This window comes from Epinephelus fuscoguttatus, linkage group LG7 (genome assembly GCF_011397635.1).
Source record: "Epinephelus fuscoguttatus linkage group LG7, E.fuscoguttatus.final_Chr_v1".
Taxonomy (NCBI): Eukaryota; Metazoa; Chordata; class Actinopteri; order Perciformes; family Serranidae; genus Epinephelus; species Epinephelus fuscoguttatus.
The window spans coordinates 21400299-21425413 of NC_064758.1; the positions used below are offsets into that span (position 1 = coordinate 21400299).

The following is a 25115-nucleotide window of genomic DNA, read 5'->3' on the forward strand; positions in this document are numbered from 1 at the left end:
AATTTACATTCTGCTATTGCCGCTTTGAAACAAGAAGCTAAACCATTGACAACACTTAACATCAAAGGTTCTGGAGACACAAAAAGAGGGAGTAAAAGGCAAGGGAATCGTCAGGAAAACGAGGCAAAGGTGACGATGAGGAGTACGTCGTCGGGAGAGAGAGACAGGAATCGGTGGGAGATGGCGAGACAAAGTGACAGGTTTCTCGTCGGGGCTTCAGAGACTTTTTTGGATCTTTAAAAGGGGGGGGGGGGGGGGGGGGCATGGGTTTGATGTTTTCAAGCATTTAAATGTAAATTATAGTGCTCCAAGGGAAGATATGGTCACTTTTAAAATGCAAGTACAATTTCTTCATTTGGTTAAAAGAAAATAAAAAAAAGCCACAGTTTTCTAAATGTCCATGACGGTCCAACAGTCTTAGTGCGTGGAACAAAAGCAGAACTGATGTCATGGCTACAGCGAAAAACAAAAAGTAAAACTTGGGGCTGGTGTGCACTGGGATGACAGGTCAGCACAACTTGTAACAGTCAGTGGCACACGCAAACACACACCCCATTCCCGGGGTCCAGGAGTGTGTGTATCCTTAAGGAACCAAGGCATACGAAAACATCATGAGAAAAACACACGCTCACACAGTCATCGACCCTCTACCTCCTGGTGGTCACGTGTCGGCAGGCCCCCCCTCTAGTGTCACAGTGAACATTATTACAGCCTAGTTGGAGGATGACTCAGTCAGACGTGAGCCCTGCAACAAACATGGGTGACTGGACCAGGTGGAGAAAAGGGGACACCCACAACATAACTAGCACTGACTCAAAACCATTCACACATTTAAAACAATCCTGAAATTTGGCTCCTGATACACTGAGCAAAGTTAAAATTCAGGTCCTGGTGTTTAAAAATAAAAACTTGAAGCCATTTCAGCCAAATGTGTTCCTGGTATCCACATGTTTAAAATCATAATTAAAATCATTCTGTTACAACAAAAAGCAATGAAGTATTACTCCAATGTGTTGACTTAAATATAGATTTTAAGCAAAAGGATAAAACCAATCGAGTGGAGCTCGAGCTCTCAGTGCAAACTTTAGTTTTTCTTTTTAATCCATGGCTTCGGCGTGCACTCCACAGAAGCCTTGGTGACAACAGCATCACCTCTTCAAGTGTTTCAAATCATGAACTCAACATGTTGAGTGTACACATTCTGACAACCTGCTGCGTGTCAAAGGTGTGTGATGAATGGATGTGGGTGTGACAGCGTCATGGTTTACATAGTGTATGTGGGACTAAATCTAACACAGTGATGTCAGAGGAACGTCACAACTGAACCACAACTCTCTCAGAAACTGCTCATATAATGCCATGGTGCTCCCCTCTGAAACAAGGGATAATGCTTCAAAACAATTATATTGAAGGTTGAAACGACTTGGTTTGGAGTCCACACCTAGTAATAATAATAATTATAATAATAATTATATGTTTATATATACTATTTACAGACTCAAAAACGCCATGCTGTAGCTTTTCTTAAAATTATGAAAAACCTCCAACAATGTATTAAAATAAATGTTGAGTTTAAGATAGCACTTGTTATTTTTCCATAAACGGCCTGACCGGTCTTGTCTTTTTTTTTGTTGTTGATAAGCACAGTGTCTTGTTCTAGCACCTACAAAAAAACGTCAGGGAAGCTTGTCATGCAGGAGTCTTGAGGACGTTGTCACTACTGGCTATATACCAAAGAAAGTCAATGTCTTGAAAAATAATAATAAAAAAAGTCTTTGACAGGAACAGAAAAAAAAAAAAAAACCCAGAAGAATTCTCAGACGATCCACTTGGCCTTTTCTGTTCTTCAAAACTGAATGAACTCTGTAACAACTTCCCGTGTCCTGCACCTGTCGGTCGCTGCTTCCCTTGGCTGGTTACAGCTGCTTGTCGCTCTCCTTCTTCAGTCGGCTGAAACACAAACACCAAGTATTAATATCTGGACACATTCGCTTGGTTTATCTAAATGTTTTTTCGTCTGATTCCTGGTGCTTATCTGACCTGTAGTAGTCCTCCTGGCCAGGCAGTGGTCCTCCGTGCATGTGATGGTGCCCGTGGAGCCACTGCTGCTCCATGGCCAGCCTCTGGAGTTCAGCAGACTGGGCATGCATGGCCTGCAGCTGGTGGGCTGCGGACATGGGCGGCGGCAGACCTCCTGGTAGGTCCCGTGGGTATGGAGTACCTGGACGAGGCACAAACAAAAGATTTGATCAGGCAATCTGGCAGAGCTGGGATTGATAGATTGGATTTGATACTGCTGTTAATGAGAGATGATGTTGGCGGGGAGCCTACCGAAGACTGGGTGGCGCAGCATCTCGTGTTCATGCGGTGGCTGGCCGAGGAGAGGGTTGGGGATGGCGCCGGGCGGGTAAGGGAAGCGAGCCAGGTGAGGTCCTGCTGCCAGGGGGTCCACTGCCAGTGGATGGCCCCCCGAGCCTGGAGGACACACAAGACATTCACCACCACCTTCTGGGCGTCAGAGTCTTAGGTTCAGGGTACACTCATTTCACGACAGTGTATCATAAACAGTGCATGCGACAGGCATTAGTGATACACAGCTTAATATAATGTTACTCCTCTCAAGGCTGACCAAAAGAGTGCAGGGACAACTTTACTATATTTATCCACTGTGAAGCATCTGCTGGCTCTAGAAATTTAATGAGGATATAATTATGCTTTAATCCAATCTCATATGTCAATACTGTACATTACTACAGACAATAAAATATGAAGTGGAGTTTCAGATCATATGGTGACATTTTTAAACTAAAAGAGATGCAAGTTGAATTATCATTAATTCAATGTCCCCTCTGTGCACTCTTCACTGTTATGAGAGAAGTAATATATATTAAATTAATAATTGCATTAACAGACAACTTGATTCAAATAATAGCACAAGGAACTTAATATTAACCTCCTCAAAACTTATTTTTCTTATTGTACATTATTTAACTTACTTATAACAAACACAGGTGACCCTAACTCTTATCCTTTCTAATTCTCTTTACAATCTTTTAATTTTTTCAAAGATTCCTTAGAGTACCTTCTCTTCCTCTAACTTTGAAGCACAGAGTAAAACTGGTTAGCAATATTTCTACTATGTCTTATTAGTGCTATGACAAAATATTTATTTATTGATACATATCAATTCTGAATATTTGAACCGGTTTCATACTCATTTTTCAATACACGGGTAACAACTGCGCTTTCCTGCTCTGTCTTATTGTTGCCTATGTGTACTACAGTCACTCTGCTACTAACCAAGAAAAGCAAAGTCGTCGGTGTCAAGTTATAGTTTATGTCTTTTGATAAAAATTTTAACTTATATGTGCTCAATGTCAATTTTACCCTGGTTTTGAAAATGGGTTAAATTATCAATATCTTATTTAGGTATAGTATCAAAGTTGAAAAGTGATGCATCTTGAATAAGTATCAAAAAATCTTTGGAGTGCCCCAAGGTTCTATTCTTGGTCCTTGACTATTTCTTTAGCAATGCTTTAAATAAAGATTTTTTTTCCCTTATCTTTGTGCTGATTATACAAATCTCCCTTTCAATGTCAAAATGTAAAAGCACAGAATATTATACAATAACATCATAGGGCGGGGCAATATATCAGTATTACATCAATATTGTGATATGAGACTAGATATCTTATTTGTTTTTGGATAGTGTTATATTTTAAGTGTTGTCTTTTCCTAGTTTTAAAGTCTGCATTACAGTAAAGTGATGTAATCTTCTAAATTTACCAGACTGTTCTAGCTGTTCTATTATCTGCCTTTAAACACATTAAACATTAAATCCACATTACTTATGATTATTTCTCAAAAATCTCTTTGTGTATATATTTTGTGAAAACAACGCAACCCTAGAATATTGCTGCAATATCAAGTTATGTGGTCTGTAATATCATATTTGATTTTCCACCCAGCCCTAATTACAATCAATATCACACAATAAAACATTCAGAAAATCAAGTTAAAATATTCATACATCAATTTACAAATATGACTGTATACAAAAGATCAATGTATCATGCACATTCTGAATATGTCTGTAAGTATATAAAAGACATTTAAAAATTGACATGTTTGAATTTGATTAATCATCTTCCCCTTTATAAATGAAATTATAGCAACATTATTGTTGTATACTTTAGGGTTACACCAGACAGTGATATTTATTAAAGGAAATATAAAAAGCTCCTCTGATAAAATCTGGCAACCTCAATTTACTAAACACATTTTGCAAATACATTTGCCAAATAATGAACAATTACCAGCTTGTAGTTTTCCCAGAATTGATAATATTTTGGAATGCAGCCCTTTTTCTGTAAACATTTATAGTATGTACTGAATATACTTAAATAGATAATTTTATTTCTTAAAATTTATTTTACTCTATTGTGTCATTTTAAGTGATACAGTGATAGCATGTTTGTGTACAAGCAGGGCTTTCGTTTACCTTGATGGAGAGGGTCTTGCTGGTGGAGGTGGAGATGTGAGTGAATATGCGAGTGCTGGTGGTGGTGTGGCGTGACATTGAACATCTGTAGACGAGCGATGGGGTCGTTGGCCACTGTGGCCATCCTCTCAGCATGGAGTCTCTCTGCAGCCAACCTCTCTGGGTAGCTCATTTCTGGCCGCAGCTGGGGCCCAGCGAGGGCCAGCCGCTCACGCTCTAATGGGTTCAAGCCAGGATGGAAGGAGGCGAAAGGGTGAGGGCCAGCCATGGGGGGCAACGTGATGGCCCCATGCCGGGCAAAGTGCTCCATGGGGTTTGTGGAGGGGTGAAGTGTGTCCATCTCTGGAGGCTTAACCTCGAAACCAGGTTTCATCCTTTCCCTCAGCTCCCTCTCACGGATCTCCCTCTCACGCATCTCCCGCTCTCGTAGCTCGCGCTCCCGCATGGCCGGGTCAGCGTTGTACAAGCTGGGCATGTGATAGGCCAGCAGCGGGTCTGCAGGGTTGAGGGATACAAAGAAGGGGTGGTTTCGATTGGTGGGGGACATAACGTGGGGTCGGGCGTACTCGCTGAGGGTCCGCAGGGCAGGGGTGTCGGGGCCAATGTATGGAGGCACAGCTGCGATCGTGGTGGGGGGGCCGTCGAATGGAGGACGCATGTGGGCGGGGCCAGCCATCTGAGGTTCACCCATTCTGCCCTCATGAGAGGAACTGGAGGCTTTCTGTAAAGAGAGAAACAACATGTTCGGTAAGATTTAAAAGAAAAAAATTAACCACAGGCAAACTAAAGGGAGACAAACAAAACCACTCACCGCAGCTCGCTCTGCTTCCTTTTCTCGTTCCCGCTCTCTTTCTCGTTCCTTTTCCCTTTCCCTCTCTCTCTCCTTCTCTTCCCTTGCTTTCTGCTCTGCTTCCCTCTTGGCTTTCTCCAGAGCTTCCTCTCGCTTCTTGGCCAGTTTAGATGAAGCCAGTGGAGTGAAGTAGTAATCTGTCCTAGCACACGAGTTGTAACCCCGGTCCAGGTGCTTGTAGAACCTGTGGTCGTGGTGGAGATAAAACATTCAATATTTATTCAGAAAAATGGAGGGATGTTCCAGTTCATAAATTAATACTTGTTACAAACAAAAGAAAATAGGCTGGAGAGAAATTCATGTTTAATTTTGCATGCTGAATGGCAAGATAATGTCCCATTAGATGAAAAGACAGCTTGTATTAGCTTACACTGGTCCATTATTCAAAAGGAAACAAACTCCCTTGGCATTCACTTTTGCTGCTACGTTGAGTATGTATTAAAACCCTCATTGCTATTCATTGGCAGTCTGAGAGCCACTTAAGCACAAGGCAACTACAGATACTCATATTCAGATGCCTCGGTTCAGCCGCATCTCACTGTAATTAATCTCCCTGCTCTCCATCCCCGATAATTCCTCGCCATCAGCCCCTTGGAGCTCAGGGCTAATTGTGGCCTTGGATGCCTGTTTTGCTGAGGACATTCGATTTGTTGCTTACATCAAAGCCTTAAAATCTGAAGGCAGAGACTCTTTGTTGTTAGATGTGTTTGAGAGCTAATCAGCATCCCCAGACAAGACAGTAAGCAGCTCAACAGACTACTGATAAATAACTGCGTTTGTAGGTGTATGTTTTCCTCTTTTGGGGTAGAAATCAGAGCAGACGTACCGTGCTGACTGGCTGGCATGGCTGGGCGTGTTGACGATGGTAGGCTCTGGGGAGGGGCTTCTCTGTGGGGGCGGAGGGCTCTCTGGCTCTTCTGTCTCGTCCAGAGGCTCCTCTTTGATGTGTACAGGTGGGAGTACCGGGCCGGGGCCGGCACAAGTGACGGAGGCAGGCAGTGGCATGGAGATGGAGGTGGTTGGAGCGGTGGAGGATGGAGGCTGTATGCCAGGCATAGAGTTTGATGAGGATGGGGGAGGGCCAGTTGGAGGTAGAACTGTATTGAAAGGATGAGACGAGAATGGCGGCTGCGGTGGCCCGTTTGGATGTGAGGCTGCTGCGGAGGGCGGCAGAGGAGGAGGTGGAGGAGGTTGGTGGCTGGCTGATGGTGGGAGGCTCTGGGACTGAGTGAGAACTGGAGGCTGGGCTGGGGGCGGCTGAAGCTGCTGCCCCTGAGGCATGAGCTGTAGGGGAGGTGGGTGTGCTGATGGAGGATGGTGGGTGGATAAAGAGCTGAGGGGCTTGAGGGCAGGAGGTGGAGGCAGGTTTGAAGGCATCTGAGGGAATGGAGGCGCCGACACGTGGGGTGGATGTTTGTGGGACTGTGGGTTGGGTATCTGAGGGATGGGTGTGGTTGGTGGAGGCTTGATGTGTGGCATGGACATTGGGGCAGGGGGAAGGGGCTGCTCTCTGGGAGGCTGGCCTCCACTCTGAGCTGATGACTGGGACTGGGAAGGAGGCGTGTGCGGCCTCTGCTGTGATTGGCCAGAGATTGGCAGGGGTGGGACCTGAGACTGACCCACAGGGAAGCCCTGAGGGGGCATTGAGTGAGGGTGAGGCATGTGTGAGGGGCCAGGCTGCAGTGGATGTGGCATGGGTGGCATGGGCCCATGATGTGAGCTGGGTAATGACTGAGGTGGGACTGGGGGGCCAGGAGGTGGAGCCTGAGTCAAAGGTGAATGTGGAGAGGGAAGCCTTTGAGGGTGAAGGGAAGCTCCTGACTGGATAAGAGACATCGGGCTTGCCTGGGGCAGAGGCTGGGGAGGTAGAGAGGTGGACGCCGCTGTGGGGGAGACCTGTGGGGGCAGCGAGGGGGCTGAGGCTGTAGACGGAGGTGGTGCCGATGAGGAGGCTGAGGTGCCTGGCTGACACTGGATGACAGGAGGGTGCTGGCTCTGCAGGAGCTGTTGCTGCTGGGCAGACGAGTCTGAGTCGCTCTCATTGTCACGTGGGCTGGGGATGCTTGGGGAGGAGCTCCGGTTGTCCTGGTCAATGTCTTTAGGATCGCTACTGAGTTCCTCGTTGATGCTGCGCCCATCAGAGCTCTCGCCCTCGCCCTCCCCTTCGCCCTCCCCTTCTGAGGGTGAATCTGGCCGACTCAGCTCCTGAGGGACAGAGGAGAGAGAAGGATGAGTATCATAACACCAAGTCTTTGCATTCCACTGAAACATATCCGAACAGCAAAACAAGCACGACACACTCACTTGTGTCTTGGACTTTTTGGCGCTGGCTCTCTCGGGCTCCTCTGTGTCTGAGGCTCCCTTCTCTCGCTGCCGTTTGGCACTCTTCAAAGGTGAAGGAGCCTCCTCTTTAATCTTCTGTGGAGCCAAAGTAGCAGAGCCATTAGGGTACATTTCACAGTGATACGTGCACATAAATACAAATCAGTCCTTGCTGTGTTTACCTTGCTGGGCTTCTTCATGGAGTCTGTCTTGCTGTCAGTGCTGTCCGTGCTTGCTGCGCTGGGAGAAGTGCGTCCACTGGAGCGCAAATCCTCGTTGGTAGGCGAGGCTCTGCCATCAGGACTGGCTGTCTGCTTCTTACGACCACTACGTAGCGTCGACATCTGATAACAACAATTAACAGCAATATTAGGGCTGCATATAACTTGAAATTAAGATGGACATACACTATACGTAACTCCAAATCTAACTTTTTTGAATTTCTTTATAAAACCAAATGTATGAATCAATGCATGTCAAAGCTGTCCCTGTACTGCTTGTCTACAGATGATAGGCTTATTGCTTTGTAGTCTGGCTCTGGGGATGACTCTGAGGCTATGGTTCCTGAAGGTGAAAATAGAAGGATAGATGAGTGTGTGCCCACCGAGCCTCGGTTCCGTCGGGTCCTCATGCTATGCTTCCCGCTGAGTCCATCCTCTTCCTCTTTGACAGGTTTGAACATAAATGGCGGCGGGTCCACGGGCTTCTCGATGGGGGGCAGCTCACCGTACTTCTTGAAGTGAATGCGGCAGTCTGTGCACAGCAAGATGTTCTCCCGGCCCCCGTGGTGCCAGTCCTTGGAGGCTGAGGAAAAGCCATTTACAGTTGTGAAATAACACACTCTCGCAGGCATTGAGAAGTACACACAACACAAAGAAATGATCTATGAACTACAGCGATACTGTAGAATACAGAGGAGGTCATTAAGTAACTTTGTTGTTTAACATCTAATGGGATAAACATATTTAATGCAGGAGATGAATCAAAGGTAATGTATGTCCCCCGCTACATACCGTATTTAAATTTTCTATAATGCACTAAAAAGGTCTACAAGGGTTAACACTATAAAGCCAAAGCTATTAGCCACCCTAGTTGTGATGGCAGTAACCTAAGTGTGATCAGATGGGAGCCTGGCACTGGGAGCCAGCTGTGTGGAAAAAGGGGAAAGATAATGAGGTGGAGAGAGTGAACGAGCTGTGGGCTCATGTCTGATTTGATCAAATTAGTCCTGACATCTTCTGATGCCCATCTGTCACACAGCGCTGTGTTGTGCAGCCTCACACTGATCCTAATCAGGACAGGAATAGCCAAGCAAGTCCATATGACCAGTATTATAGAGTGTATGTAAATGCAGAGCGTGGTGTCTTACTGGTAGTGAAACAGTGGCGGCAGGCGTAGCCCTTCAGCTCCTGTTCGCTGTCTTCACTGTCAAAGTCATCTTCACTAGCTGAGCTGAGGTCCACTGGAAGAGAGAGAGAGGAAAAAACACTTCAGGTACACTGCTCTAACACCACAGTGTATCAGGCCATTTCCTCTGTGGTTGCCATTCAGGGGGTCAAATATACGTACAGAACTCGCTGGAGGGGGGGCGTGAGGGAGTGTTGACAGGAGTTGAAGCGGTCCGCGTCTTGATGCGGCGGAAGACGGGCTGGCGGCGGTGTCTGCGGTGGGCTCGACAACTGGCTGCCTCAGGGGTCTTCTTCCAATAGTAGTAGAAGGTAATGAGCTCCCCCTGAAGTGAAACACAGAACAAATTAAGTTAAAATGGGCAAATACATCACAAGAACACAAACAGGAGGAACACTGAAGAGGAGGCGTCACTTTTGACTGAATTAAAAGGAATTAAAGGTCTATTTGTCCAAGTTGTTGAAAAATAGTCACTGTGAAATATCTGCAGTTAGGCTGAATAAAATATGTGGAAAATACACATTAGCAGTCAGCACAGTATTTCACAGTGAAAGGCCACGGAGTGGGTGAGTCCATGCCAGGTTTTGTAGCTGGCCGGGCATGTTTATACTGTGGCCCTGTCTGTCCCAGGATTAGGCGAGGAGGCTCACTGAATGCAGGGATATTAGGATCAGTGCATTGGTGGCTGCCTGGGTGGCAGGAGCTTGAATGGGAACAAAAGAACATGTCAGGCAGAGCTCTGGCGCTACAAATAGGGAGTGAAATGGCTCCTCGCCCCTTCACTGGAAGAGTCAATTGAACTTTAATCAAACATTCGGAGGGGCGCACTTGCCAGCGAGCGAGGCGGATAAATCCAGTGTACAAAAGGCCGCCAGGAAATCAATACCCAACTGAAACATTAACACATGCAATCATGGATCAGAAAGCACTTTGCTGAGGCAGCCTGTGCATATTAACTGCCGCTTTCCGGCCACACTCATAATACGCGAGCCTTGAAAATTGGCGACAGGAGTCAGCCACAATTATGTAGTTTCCTGTGGGGCTTTGCCCTTCTCTCCCTTGCCGTGAACTAGTGGTCCTGTAACAAATTCATGAAGGTGTGGTGTGATTGTTGGGTGAGCAGTAAGTCACCTGTAATCTTTACAGCCCAGAGGGCAGCCATCTACTGTCTGAGGTCTGTTAAACTGCTGTTCAACAAAGCTCCCAGGGTTTAATGGCTATCGATTGTTTTCCTTCTCCGCCTCAGCTGAGAAACTTGACATAAATTAGTCAGTACGTTGCTCTCTAAAATGCATCAACAGCTTTTCAGCAACAGCTTAACATCGTGTATCAAAATGTTCCACAACAAACAAAGGCGGGAAAGGATATGATGAAATGGCGGACAGTTGTAAGCGGCAATAAAAGACTCACTTAACTCTATTTCTCCAATGAAAGAAAATAACTTTGTATCAAAGCCAGAAATTTCAAAGTATAACAGGCTGATACTAATGGACACGTAAAGGTAACTGCAGCTTTAATTTCTTATCTCATGAAATACAAAACAACTTGAGGCTAGCTGGTTTCTTACGCACAGTGAGAAAACACAGGTCAGGGATTGGCCAATGTTTGCTCCTTTATCGCTTCAACAAGTCGTGCGAGTATCTGACATTAAGGAACTCAATCACTGCTTTGATTGGCAGAAAAAGCTCCACTCAGTGGGCTTAGGCTTGTTTAATAAGATCTGCCTTCATGTGCCTCTTAGGGGTAATTCATATCTACCAGTGGCTGTAGGACTCCGTCTTATCAGGCAGAGCAGTGCTGGGAACATTTACTGAGGGTGTCTGAGCTCAATGAAACCTGCTCATATTTCAGGGTAAATTAAGGTGCTGCTCCGTGCGATGGCAAAGCCAGCGCTCCAGAGTAAAACTGTCCCAAGCCCCACAGCTTGTGCTGGTTTTTTTAAGACCTCAAGACTGCTGCAGATGAGCACATCTGGATACTGGGAACGGTTCCACATGTAGAAGCTTAGCAGAGACAAATCACTAGGACTCCTTTAAAATAGAAAAAGCAGTCGGATAAAGAGGGAAAGATTAACCTCCTACTTGTGGGACATTTTTTTTTAATGTCCATATTTGTGCCCAGAACAGATCAGCTAATGATGATTATATCACCATAACGGCTCTATTGTGCTGCCATGTGTTTGTGCATCTATTTCAGACCGTTAAAGAGAACTTTCTAGTTGTTTCCTGTGCGCCTTCCTCTTCAGCTTGGCCGGCCAGTTGGGAAGGCAGGGCGCAGGTGCTAACTGAGGCAAGGCAGGCGTCCTGATGTGAAATCTAATTGAAATGTGCAGATCAAAAGTGTCGAGTGGTGCCGAGCGCTGGCTTTGCTCTGTGCTTAATGACTGTTCTCAGCAGTGCCTCTCTGCCTCCTCGCTGCAGGCTGACAACTACATGGCCTCAACAACAGCTTGGCAGACACGGGGAAAGGTCACCCTGCCTCTCCATCACTTACACTGTGTCAAGTACCATTACATTAGGCAGGGGCTAATGAAAACATTAACTTGGGCTTTTGAATGGGAATTAACAGGTGCACCGATGAGCTGGTACAGCCGGATGTTAATTGCGAGGGGAAAACAGAAGAAGAAGCCTTAAATTTGGGTAAATTTATTGAGTTCAAACGTGACTGCAGGTAAAAAATCCAAAAGGAAACATTCTCTGTGTCTCTATTTAAAATGCACACTGCAAAAACCTCTTTGTAATATTTGCTTTATAGTTTGCCTTTACAGCTCTTGAATACATATTCCGAATGTGCTGACAAAGGAAAGATTGATGTGGAGTTACATAATGATGTCTGTGAGTGAAGTGCAGTTGAATATGAGCATGGCATTCCTGTGGTTGAGGGAGGCTTTGTGCTGTAAATTAGTGTCAAAGGGAGATTGATAGATTACCTCTCACAGCCTGCCTGTACGTCAAATTTGGTTCCCCTGAAATCACATATGTCCGATCTCTCGCACTGACTGCGTACCTTTCTCTATCACAGTCACTTTGTCATGCTGCCATATGCCCGCAGCAACACTTTAACTTTCATTTACCTTGTATTTATTCCCCATGATTGGGCGTTTAGACGGCAAGTTTGTGTGTAAAGTTGTTAAGTCACGTCATAAAATAAAGACGACGGTAAAACAGACCTCATTCCACGAACCTGCATCTAAAATAGTCCACCGGTACCCGCTAAAAATTCATGGAAATACTTGAAATAGAAATCTAGATTGGCCCCGGCCTCCACACCATAATTTTCCCCCAGTCCACTAAATCACTGCAGTACAGAGTGTGCTGCCGCTCCGCAGTACATGAGATAGTGACAACATAAGCTCAGTATTATAAGGCCTTTTAGACTGCTTCCATCTGCAGGAGCTTTCTGGCCAGTGGATTATCCGACAAGGAAAGGGCTTACCCTCCTATCACGATACTCAGGGCTTCCATCCCGGTTATTGCCACTTAAAATGGTTGTCTACATAAAAGTGTGTGTGTGAAATGGATGTGGAGCTCAAGATTATGTACAGCAATGTTGTCTTGAGACTCAACCATCACAGTGAAACAAGTTCTTCATCCATCGTGCAAAGATTTGTACTCTTCTTCTATGGTAATTAACATAAATAAATGTAAAAGTTATCAGTGCTCTTGAGAGTAATAGCTTAAAGCCTGTATATAAGTCCTGTGCCACATTAATACACAGTTTTTATATTTGCTTATATGTTAAAAAACTACTCTAACCTCATCATTTAATTATAGTAAGATTTTGTAAATGGCAAGTGCTTTGTTTTGTAACAGAAGTCAACAGGTTTCGTTTCTGAGTCACTGTGCTGTAAACTATCGTCTGTTCCTGTTTGTAAGCTTTAGACAGAATAAGGTTAACCATGAAACCTCTGCAGACTGCAGTTTAATTGCGGGTGGGAGTGCAGGTTGAGGGTGAGTGGGAGTGCAGGCTCCTCCACTGGGCTCGGTGGTCCTGTGTGCGCGGGCAGGGCTGAGGGCGAGGGCTAAACTTGTGTATTTACACCCTCATCCCCTCTCAGGCCCAGGCCTGAACAGATGGTTTCTGTTTTTCCTGGCAGATTTGTGACAGAGCCACAAAAGGCCCCTGCTTTGACATGAAGCCAAACGGTTAAGGCCGTTACTGGCAAGAGCAGGGGAAGGAGGAGAGAACAGGGGAGAGCTGAGGAGGGGGAGGGCCAAGTGTGGAGGAGAGCCGAGAGGGAGGAATAAAGAGCCAGCGGAGGATAACAATGGACAATCAACATCCAGTCCAACCGCAACCTTTCCTAATAAAAAAATCTCTCCGTAAATAACTGCTAAAAACTTTGGGCGGTTTAGCCGCAGCGCGCGGGGAGCATGTGATTTCTGGGTTGTGGTGGCTGATAGTGAGTTGTGTAAACATCCATTAGTGCAGCATGAACCTGTGCTCCTCCTGCTTCCTCCACAGTCTGCAGCCAAAGGAGGGAGGACTGCTTCCTGATTCATTTCGGTGAGGTGAAGGGGGATGTACTTCTCTGAGCTAAATCAAACCAGCGTTTAATTATGTATGTGCTCGACCCCTGGACTTGGTATTCTTCATCGGTCGTGACAGGTTGTACCGCGAATCGTTTCAGTGAGTGGTGCTTGACTTCTCTGTCATCTTCATGCCGACTGTAACCGTCAGGGTTACTTGGTAAATGCTTATGCAGGTCAGAAGAGTATTTGTGACGGCTGCAAGACAACTTGACATGTTTATTTATCTTTAGTCTTTTAACAGTGTTTATATTAATGTTTTATCTTTAATCAATGTCATGTTTAAATGATACAGATGACAAAAATTATTCTCTACTACTTCAGGTCACTGGGAACTTGTCACATAATATGCAAAAAAAAAACATTCCTCCAACATGACAAGGTACCAGGTGAGTTCTGGGTAAGATTAAAATTATTTTCTCCGTCCTCTTTAGACTTTAGATGACTGAATAGTGAAAGGACCTTGGCTGGTGGAGCAGAGTGCATGTGAAAGGCGGTTAAATAGACAGCCATTCCCTGCTGCGCGGCGCCTTTCTGCTGGAGAATGACTGAATAAGCTCTGCTTTCACAGGTCAGGGATGCACATGCTGAAGAATCAGCACTCGTGTTTTTCCCGCTGTAAGCGCTTTTGCCAATGAAAGCAGATTGGATGGCAACAGTGCCTTTTTTGCTGGAGGGTCGATCCTGCGTGTTCTGCTGATAAGCTAGTCCCCAAAAACCACAACATGAAGCTTACCAAAGAACTCAATTACACAGGAGCTCCGGCTCTCCGAGCTCCATCTATTAGGCTGGGAAAGAAAAAAAAAAAGAGAAAAGATTTTGCCCGCACTCTGCCGCGCTAAATTGCCTGTGGTCTGCTAAAAGAACATCAATACGTGCTGGTTGAGCTTCCGTCAGCCGACAGCGATTTCACTGCCTAAACAAGTTATATCATTTACCAAACACGAAAGCTGTTCTGTCACACTACTGACAGCTGCTGCCAACTGGACCAGGCCCCTGTAGTTTGTAGCTGGTTTAATTAGTGTTTGAACCAAAGTATTTATAATCACAGTCATCCCCAAGGTTCTGGCTGCTGAGCTAAGGACACAGCAATGAATTCAATTTGACGTTTGTACAGATTGTACCAGGGCAAACATCTGCTGTGAGGTTGTGTTGAGAACACTGTTCTCCTGTTGGCCATCCTGTAAATGACAGGGCCTGGGGGGGGGGGGGGGGGTGCAGGGTGCTCTCTTTTCTCCGAGAGAACAAGATGCTGCAAGAGCCGCTGAGCACATCACCTCCTGGTTGATCTAAATGTCGACACAAGCAAGGCAGCGTTTTTAAAAATCAGACGTGCAGCTCAGGTCAGCCATATGCCCATACGTCCTTCAAATCACTACACGCTCTGCAGTCACAGTGACTTCTATGTCCTGTACTGCTCCGTCACCTGCCTCTATCAAAAGCTAACAATAAACGCAAATCACCAGAGGCTGCTAAATCAAGACACAAGTACTGCTGAGAATTGTGTTTTTTCTCCAAATGACTGCTGCTACCTGCCAAGCTGCTGGACTCAAACTGTTTGCCGTCAGAGGACACTTGTTTGACTTGTGACGTTAAGGCAAACCACAAACACACTGTGGCTTCACCTTTGTTAGCTTTTCTAACACGCTGCCACTGCACCTTTCTGTCTTTTCCACCTCAGCGCCAAAACAAAGCAGGAACCAGCAGCATAAAAATGCCTCTATGAATCAGTTCACTGTTTTTTTTTTTCCTGCCCTGTACGTTTACACAACATGCATCTGATGTTTTGTTGCACAAGTACCTGCTGACTGTATTACTGAAACTGTATTATATTACTACATAGAAAAATATCAATAAACGTGTTTTTACATTATTTATTATGTGAAGTGGTCATGATTTTTACACATTATGACTAAAATACAGTTAGTTAACCATGTTGATCCTAATGCTAACCGTGTGCTGATACACTGTGTGAAATTTAATATTTAAACGTGGAGTACAGGGGAGCAGTCCCGAGGGAATAAAAAAACAGGATGCAGGAATGAAGCCTTGAGGGAAAACTCGACTGATAAACATTTCCACGTACACACCGAGCTTTTGTTCTGTGCTTGTAAATTGTTCTCCGTTGCTTCACTTCAGTTTATGAGACTATGGTTGTTCTGTTTTATCGTGAAACATTTTTATGGTCTATAAATACATAAATACACTGATGTAACAATTAGGACAACAAACTACTTGTATTTTTATGCAATTTATAATCTCTCTCGTAGTACACTAAGACAGAAGCTGTACTAAATACAGTTGATTTTGCAGTTATTTTATTTAGTGATGCAAACTGAAAATAGCCTTGTCCTTAAAATAATAAAATTCTAGTCACGTTCCTATTTGTGAATTAACCTTAACATTTAATTTGCAAGTTAACTGCAGTACCTTTTTCCACCAGTGAAATAGTTTGTGCTTGGCCCTTTAGAATAAGTCAAAACTTTCATATTTGAGCTAATTTTCAGCTGTCAGTTTCTCTGTTTGGCTGCACAGCAAACAGAGCAGTAGCTGATACAAATCTGTTCAGCAAATACTGTGTGTTGATCTCCCCCTAAAACCACATTTTTATGAAAACCCCTCCAGTGAAAATATCAGCAGCAGAGTTATCTGTGATCTGCCATTTCAGCATATTTAGTTGTTTAAACACTGGGAGCAGAAAGCTCGTGTTCCATGACGTCCTCTCTGGAGTGGAGGAAATGGTGGCAGCAAAAGCTCGCTGCAGACGGTCAGACGACACACCCACTTCCCCCTCCGGGCCTTTATGTGACTTTATATAAAGCATTCCTGAGTCCTAGTTAGGCCTGGTGTGTTTACACAGCGCTGGGTGCTTACCCTTGGCACTGGGTGTTTCGAGCTTCGCTGGCACTTCAGGGGCAGAGCAGCTAATAGGGGCTAGCGGGAGGAACAGTGAGGGGCAGACACACTGTACTGGACCTCTGGGTATCAGCCTGAGGGTTTTATGCTCTGCACTCCGGCTCAGCAACAGTGGTCCAGCCAGGACTTAGGGCAGAGGCACCCTCATTTCTGTAACATGCTTCTTTTTTTTGATGGCGTTGCATGCAAGTGGAATGACAGAAATTCGTGCCTGTGACTGGAGATAATGGATAGGACCTAAAATATCTTGTGGTGCTCATGTTCCAGATTTGGAAATGAGCAGGTAGAAAATAAATGGCACTTTCCTCGGGGTATTGACTGGCACACGCTCAGATCAGTCTTACAGCACAAAAGCAAGTTCAATCATAAGCAGAGAGTTTGTTTTTTTTCCTGTGCAACAACCCAGGCATCTATATTGAGCTTATGCCCCACTTTGCCCCTTCTCCTCCGGTCACTGCTACCCTCCCCGTGTTCTCCCAGTCATTTTCTCCTCTTTTCATATGTTTAAAGGGCAGTTTATTTTCCATTTGTAGGGGGAAAATTAATCTCTCTCTGCTCTGTGGTGGTGGCAGGCCTAGATCCTGGAGGAGGTCTATTACCTCTCCTGCCAAGTAGACTCCCCCTCCAGGTTGAATTACATTAATACCTCCTTTATAGCCAATCAACTGGACTAGTCGTATATTTCAAAACCAGTAAAAATAATTGAAGAAACCTCTGTGAGGAAACTGTGTTCATACACTTTAATCTCTTATTCAAGAGGTTCAAATTGGTTTTGAGGAATAAAAAATGGAGCACAAAGAAGGCGACACTAAAGAGCTCTTGAGTAAAAAATATTACATGATCTGTAGGGGGTGTTTGAGAAGCACGGCTGACATATCCTCAGCTTGCAGCAGACAAGGAAATGAAGTGGCGAGAAGAAGTTATGACAAACACCTTTGATTTTCCTTTGATGTCTGTGTCAGCACAGTATCGGCACACTTCCAGCAGGAGCGGCCTCACAGAAACAGCAAGGTCTGCAATGCTTTATGAATCAAAATGCATATCTGAGAATAATTTAGCAGCTAAGTCAAAGGTGTGGAGGCTCTTTGAAGCAACATGTAAATGTACAGCATGTTCCCTTTATTGCCAGTTATAGCCCAGATAAAAATCCAGCACTTTTCACTCCTTGTGCAGACATAATGAGACAAAGATTATAGTAAAATGCTGTGGGTCAGCTTAAAGAGGAACAACACAAAGCCTGTGTGGTTGCTTTGTTTTGTTTTTGGTATAATGATCACATTTAATAAGCTTAACTGTTGTTTATCATTGTTAGTCCTGGATTTGACCTATTTGTGCCACGAAACAAGTCGCACAGTTGTGCAGTAATGATTAACACATTGACGCGTGCGCACACTCACACATACAGGGGAGGGAAACTCTGACATGCTTCTGCCAGTGTACATTAACAAATAATTACAGCAGTTCCTTTAAGTTTGGCAGATATTAAGTCACTTTGCCTCCTTTAATCAAAAGTCAACAAATTTTAAAAGTACCAAGAAAAAAAAGTTTAAATTCCAATTTCTACTTTCACTTTCAGTGCTTTCAATAGATTGACTCACATTAAAATAGCAACAAAATCTAAGTTATTTAAATTTTCTGGTGCTGTTAAAGTTTTGTTGCCTTCAGTGATGTTACCAGACAAAAGGAACCTGTATTTACAGCTATGATCAGTTGGGATAGCAACACTGATTTTTCATCTTTATCTTTAACTCTCAATTTCTGTATGTGGATACCTCTAATTTATATGATAAAAAAATAATTGATTGGGCATCTAAAGGAAAAGCATGTGTCTTCTGTCGCTATAATTCAACTTCAATTTGCAACTTTGAGACAACAAATAAAACTGTTTCCTTTAAAAGCACAATTATTAGAGATTCTGTGTTTGCTGTTGTTTGCATAAAAGGCTCCCATCGTAACTTGCCTTTTAATCCTCGTGGAAGCCATTATGCTGCACTTTAGAGCCGACTACTCTAAAAGTTGGTGGAAATGCAAAAACAAAAAAATCTCGAGTGCCGCTATAACACTTTAGTAAAAACACGAGATGAAGCAGGCTGCTCTTCAGACCTGAGATGTGCTACAAACACGGTGGCTCACATCACATCTGCACAACTTGTTTACTACTTGCTAACAGAGAGCGCTAATTAATGTTGAGCGTGTCTCTCATAAGGTTTCAGTGGTCGTCTGTAAAGCACATTTAGCCTTTTCTCTTCTCAGGTAAAACCATATTTTTGTTTGTTTTCAGACAGCCTGAAGGGAGATCTGACAATGCTGCAGTACAGTTGTTGGCAGGAGGCAGCACTTACTTCTTATCAATAAGGCCTCTGGTTTAAAAACCAGCCATGCTCAAAATATCACACTAAAAATGTTTTACTGCTCACGCTTTCCATTAGTTACGAGCAAACCACATGTACCTCGTTTTATATGTGCCAGTGCTATAAAACAAATGACACACACACACTGAAAAAGTTCAACAGTATGGAGGGAATTAAACCGTCTTACCGTTTCTTTGTTGGGCAGCAGCTCTTTCCGGATCCTGAAGAAGTTTTTGCCGAACTGTCTCAACCCTTTAATGAAGCGCTTCTGCAATTTTTCACAGAGGAAGAGAGAGAGAGAGAGAGAAAAAAAGAGACCAGTTAGTATCTGTGAAGTCAGCTAAGCTGCAACCGCATAAAGTTACAGGCTAACACCAAGACAAAAAACACTGTTTTCATTTCGCTAGTCTGCGGTCGGGGAGGTTTGATGTGTATCTAGAAATCTCTGTCGCCGTTTAAACTCCGGAGAAAACACAGCCATGTCAGGGCAAAACGAGAGAGGAAATGACAAGTAAGGCAGGGAGAGACACTGAGCTGAGCTTGTATTTTCATGTGGAGAGAAAATACAGTTTAAAAAAAATATATACATATATATATATATATATATATTAAAAAAACATACCTGACAGTAAACATGTTGAATGTGTTTGTGAAAAGTTTAAAGCCAAAACTTGAGAGTTGAAAAGCAGGAAAGTGCCTCACTGTGTATGGTGGACTGTTTCTATTATTGTCTGTACATTTTGGCAATTTTAACAGCAAAGAAAACATGTCAAAATTTAAAATCCACAAATACACCCTCACATGAGTGAAGAGAAATGAACGGCATGATGACAAAAATTTTTACTTCATAACATCAGGTTGAATCTGATGTTAAAAATCAACATGAACATACCACCTCACCTCAGCGAGCACAAAAACAACATCAGAAACGAACAAATACCCAAACGCTGAAAAACCTAAATGTATTTCTTCTCCTTTAAGAGCCACAGACCGCGAGCCATAAAAAGCGGAGGCTGAAAACATTCATAACCAGCGAAGCAGACAACCAACAGATTTACTTTCTTGTTCCAGAGGCGAGCCCCGTTCCTCAGTGATCTCAGCCAACCGTTTCCACCAAGTAACTCCAGCAAAAAGCAGAGAAAAGTCCTCAGGGAGCACGGCACAAATCTCTACGTCCAGCCACAGGTAAAGGAAAAATTAGGGGGCAAATCCACAATGTCTCCGATGGTACATTGCTTTTTTTTCCTGTTTTTTTTTTACAAGCAAGAAATAGCTTGTCACTCTCTGCTCTTCCACTACAAAGGGGAAGGCTTTACATGTGATCTTTCTGCAAGAGAGCCTCTGGTTCGCAGCAGGCTGGAAAACCTGGAGTGGAGTCCTGTGCTTCATGTTAGTGTCAGGCACGGTGCTCATTTCAGCCTGTTCTCCATCCTCTAACACTGCATGAGCAGGCTTCATGCCTCTACACCCACACAGGAAAAGCCAGGCCACTGTTTGTTGTTAAAACTACAACGAAACTGCCCTCTTGATTGAAAGAGAAACTACAGCAGTCCTTTAAATGCATTCAGAGCTTTGGGGTGAGCACGCACACAGAGGCACAAACTCAACTAGCTGGCAGCCTGAGAGGGGAGGCAGCTCTCGGACATGGTGGAAGGAGACAAGGGAGGAGGAAAACCAGACATGGAGTCTCTCCTGACTGTCAGGAGTTCATTTTCCATGCCATGTACAGTGCGTTATGTAACCACAGATTGTTTACATACCCAGATTTTGGTGGGGAACAAAGGCCAAATTTACAGAAGTCGAACAGCCAGCTGCAAAACACAACTGTCCCTTAAGAGGGAAAATTACAGGCGAGAAAGAGAGACCTATCTCAACAACAGGAATGAATGACTGTATTCATCTCCATTACGCAAACAAACTCAGCAGTCTCAAGTTTTGGAGTTTAACAGTGTAATTGTGAGGAACAAAATAAAGAAGTCTGAGTGAAACTAGACTAAATAATCAAACACAAGTGACCTGATCAAACACTACAGCTAAAAGAGCTGACAGCTGCACCAAATAAAAAAAAGGCCCGTTCTCATCAGTGACATGAGACAGCAGTTAATTTGCATTAATCAGACCGAAGGTGTAGCGGTTGATTAGCCAGTAGATGGAGCCGTCTCCAACACAAGCGCTCCCTGACATCCAGCACCCGTCTCCAACCACTCGAGGGGTTAAGAGCAGATTACCATTTGGACTGTCAGTCAAAGTTTCACAGAGCTACACATGACCAGGGGAACGCCACTGTAGAGATTCAGGGGATCAGTGTTACAGGACTTGTTTGACAGGTGATGACAAAACTAGGTAAACATTTACTTTAACTAGTAGCTTCAAAATTGTTTGCAGAATTTCAAGAAGATACAACAATATTTGAACAATCCTGAAGTAGTTAGCTCTGAGGATGAGTTAGGGTATATCAAATAAAAAAAAAATAAAAATAATAAATCAATTATTTGTCCAAAGCAAAAGAGGAAAAAAGTGCCTCTACACTCAGCTTCATGCTCCACCTGACAGAAGTGTCACAAAGCAGCAGGTGCAAGAAGCAAAGAAAGTGCAGAAAAAGACAATTTATTTATTTCTTTTAGAAAGAGCTGGAGAGGGACTGAGAGTAAGAGAGGGCATAAAAGGTGAGTAAGTATTCTCAGAAGAGGTGGGTCTTCTATTTTTTAAGACAGACCGGGATTCTGCTGACCGAGTTGAGTTTGGTATTTCACCACCGAGGGACCACACAGGAGAAGAGTTTGTAGTGAGATTTCCTGCCTCGCACTGACGGCAGGACTAGTCAATAATTAGACCTGCCCATGCAGCCTGTGTCTGTCCTAATTATGTCACCTTAATTATGTTCCCTAACTGTACTATTTACACAGTCTGCTCATCCGTCTCCATAGAGGAGCTGTGTGCATGCGCCCTCTCTGCCCCCGCCTCCCTCCTCCCTTCCGTTTTCTTTCTCTCGCTGGCTCCCTCCTCCCCTCTCTACACGTCGGCTCCAGTTAAAGGCTCCATTTCAGCTGCCTGGGCTCACTGCTCTCCAGCCCAGCTAATAAATCATCCGCCAATCTGCTCCCTGAATCGCTCTGCCCCTGCTCCGATTGCTCCAGCCCTCCGTTGCTAGGCAACACAGCGGCGGAGGAGGGGCTGAGAGGGCCAGAGCGAGCAAGCCAGAGAGAGTGAGAGAGAGACGAGGAGGAGGAGGAGGAGGAGGGGGGGGGCGGGGGGGGGGGCTGGGTGGAAGCGTTACCAAATGGCCATCCGCTGTGCAGAAACAACAGGCTTCTCTCTCTCTCCGAGTGTGTTCCAGAGAGCTGGCGCTTTTCACCCACCCCAAGTTTCCCCTCGGAGACTAACAGAGCACTATTGTGCGGCTGGAGAGAAGACATATAAAAGGAGGAGGAGAACGAAAAAAAAAAAGATTCAATAGGCCATTGTTGTGCGTGCGCACTTCCTGCTTGAGAGTTGATTGTTGGGAGTTGTAAAACTGGTTAAGATAATGCAGACATATGCTCACAGATAGTATCATGACGACCGACGGGGCGCAGGCTCGCACATGGAACATAACTCCTGCTAAATGTCATTGCATGAAAACACTGACGCAAGACCGTCCAACAGCAAACAAAGCCACTTTGACTCAATATGGAGTCATTATACTTGACTTGTTGTTAAAAGCTGACCTTTCAGAGCCTGCAGTGTATAAACCCAGAGGGCTGAGCACAATCAGACAGCTAGCCAAAACCAAAGGGAAAACACACTGCTGTCTGTTATGAAATATCAGCTAGTAATAAGATTGGCCACGGTGTGCAGAGAGGAAATCACAACATGCTTGAAGAAGAGCGGGGGAGACCGCACTGACAGACATTAATTACCCACATCCTCTTTGTTCAGACATTATACATAAATACAGAAATCTATGTTTAGAACAGTGTATGCAGATCTTAAAGGAGATATACCCTTTGATTAGAAACCCTTGTTAAAACCTGAACCTCCTTTTACAGACAAAAAGTTATGTATTTGTATTTACCCAATAACAAACATGGACATGTTCTGCCAACTTTCAGCAGGCAGAGTAACGTCCTTCGCTTCCCTTCACTTGTACTGACACAAAAGGTGACAGGAAATTCCAGCACACACCCATCCTGCCTGCTATTTAGTTACTAAACAACCCTAAAAAGCATTGCTGGCACAGAACCATAAGGGTGATAAAATGTACTGTTGACACTAAATCTTTGTTTAGCAGGCAGGGCTCCCTCTGCAGATGTGAAACACTGGAGCAAAGCTGCTCATCTAACTTTAAAATAATCTACAGCCTGCAGCAGGGGATGCAGGGCGGCGTGTTGTGTTTTATCCGCCTGTGGTGTTTTTGGTTGGGCAGTGTGTCTCAGGTCTGTAGGCCTGTGTTCAACCACTGGGGGGCCGCTACTCTCTCCTCTCCCTCGCCTCGCCTCCCCTCCCGCCTCAGTGCTGTCGGCAGCCTGCTCCAGTCATCCATCAACTGAAGACGCAGCCGGAGATAAGCCGCGGCACAGCGCAGCTGGCTGAGGAATAGACCTGCCGCCCCGCAGCAGTCATAGATCAGCCGCTCTGTCTCTGACATGGCGACACACAGCACGACTGCTGCTGCCGCTGCTTCTGATTGTTTATGTGGCACCTCCTGTTGGCCGATGCATTATTAGCACCACTTATTTACAATCAGGACAGACAACAGCGTCACGTGAAGAGACATTTTAATTACATCAAGTTAATGAGTGCAAGACTCCTTTGATGACCTTTAATATGTCTGCAGGCAGGGCAGGTAGAGGTGACGTACTACTGACCATACTTTGGATTTTATTGACAAACACTGAATGTAAATAAACATTTCTTTAGAATAAAATCAATTTGATTTTGATATTTCAAGAGGCAGATGCTAAGTTAAGTTCAGTAAGGGATGCATCTGAGGCTAGGCGAGAATTTAAAATGTGTGTGAGATACTAGATATAATGTATTTGCTGAGTAAATATAAAGGTTATATACAAATACAAGTATTCTTCTAAAAAAAGAATTCTTTTATTACAGTTTATCAACTTACTATATTGAGTAACATTTATTTATTCCTATTTTCGACTGACTATTACTTTGAAGAGATGGATACTGTAACATATTTCACAAGTATAGAACAAACCACAAATTACTGATTTATATTTTCATAAAATATACTTAACAATACTTGATTACTGCCGATTCTGAGAAGACAGAGTAGTTGTGCGCACATCCAATCCTGCTTTAGGTCAGGTGCTGGATAATAGGGGTCCATGCAGAAAGAAGAAGAAAATCCGCACACTGAATTAGAGCTCCCAGTAAGTTTTTAATGACTAAAAAGGCAACGTTTCGACCCAAACGGGTCTTCCTCAGGCAACTTCTTTTGAAGTTGCCTGAGGAAGACCATTTGGGCCCATTTGGGTCTAACGCTTTTTTAGTCATTAAAAACTTACTGGGAGCTCTAATTCAGTGCGCAGATTTTCTTCTTCTTTCTACTGCCAATTCTGAGCCATGATTGTCTGCACACAGCTCTCAACATGGAGGTGGCTGAGCCGGCGGCTAGCAGCTAACAGTGGTAATAGCGCAAACAGTGCTACAGAGACGATACCATTCCACCACCATAGGTTGGGACTAGGGCTGCAGCTATCCATTCTTTTAGTAATTGAGTATTCTATCAATTATTCTGGTGATGTGTGACTAACAAAACAACATGAATGGAGCTAAGGCTTAAACAAATTGACTACAACATTTTATTTTCAGTGTGTTGCTATTTTCGCTAACAAAACTTGCTTATACGCATGGTACATCGCCAGGTAACGCTAACCACCGCATTGATTTCTGTTACTGATCAGCCATTATAAAGCCATAATACACGCACATTCTTTACATACATTATGAATCTCAGCTAGCAATTACTGATTAAGGTTAAATGCAATTAAACGTAACGCTGACATTACCTTGTTGTGTTGGGTCCGCGCGGCAAACTCAATGCATACAGTGGATGTTTTCTACTTAGAAGCTGTAGCATTGAGGATGTGCTATTGTGGTATGCTAAGTCCGTTTTGCAATACACATTGAAATGTTTTCGAGGACACTTGTAATGATCCCACACTCTTGACACTTTGTCATTTTCTTTGTCGTGTCTCCTCTTTTTTTCTCTCGCTCTTTTCTTGTCCCTCTTCCTCCAT

At 44.2% G+C, this 25115-nt stretch overlaps 1 protein-coding gene across 6 annotated transcripts in view; it reads right to left on the minus strand.

Moving 5' to 3' along the window:
• Window positions 1-237: 237 nt before the first annotated feature.
• The window catches only part of rerea (arginine-glutamic acid dipeptide (RE) repeats a), a 146744-nt gene continuing 121866 nt past the window's right edge, over window positions 238-25115 (minus strand). For 4 of the 6 annotated variants that reach the window (XM_049580777.1, XM_049580776.1, XM_049580775.1 and 1 more), the window contains 12 exons: window positions 19064-19144; window positions 9243-9405; window positions 9043-9135; window positions 8278-8477; window positions 7856-8017; window positions 7656-7769; window positions 6178-7556; window positions 5313-5535; window positions 4502-5222; window positions 2332-2505; window positions 2041-2221; window positions 238-1950 (listed from right to left, as the gene is read on the minus strand). In XM_049580777.1, the coding sequence (XP_049436734.1) occupies window positions 1917-1950; window positions 2041-2221; window positions 2332-2505; window positions 4502-5222; window positions 5313-5535; window positions 6178-7556; window positions 7656-7769; window positions 7856-8017; window positions 8278-8477; window positions 9043-9135; window positions 9243-9405; window positions 19064-19144 (3525 nt within the window). In that variant the 3' untranslated portion in view covers window positions 238-1916. The remainder of the gene's footprint in view (window positions 1951-2040; window positions 2222-2331; window positions 2506-4501; window positions 5223-5312; window positions 5536-6177; window positions 7557-7655; window positions 7770-7855; window positions 8018-8277; window positions 8478-9042; window positions 9136-9242; window positions 9406-19063; window positions 19145-25115) is intronic. The other 2 variants (XM_049580778.1, XM_049580780.1) reach the window with 1 other exon arrangement.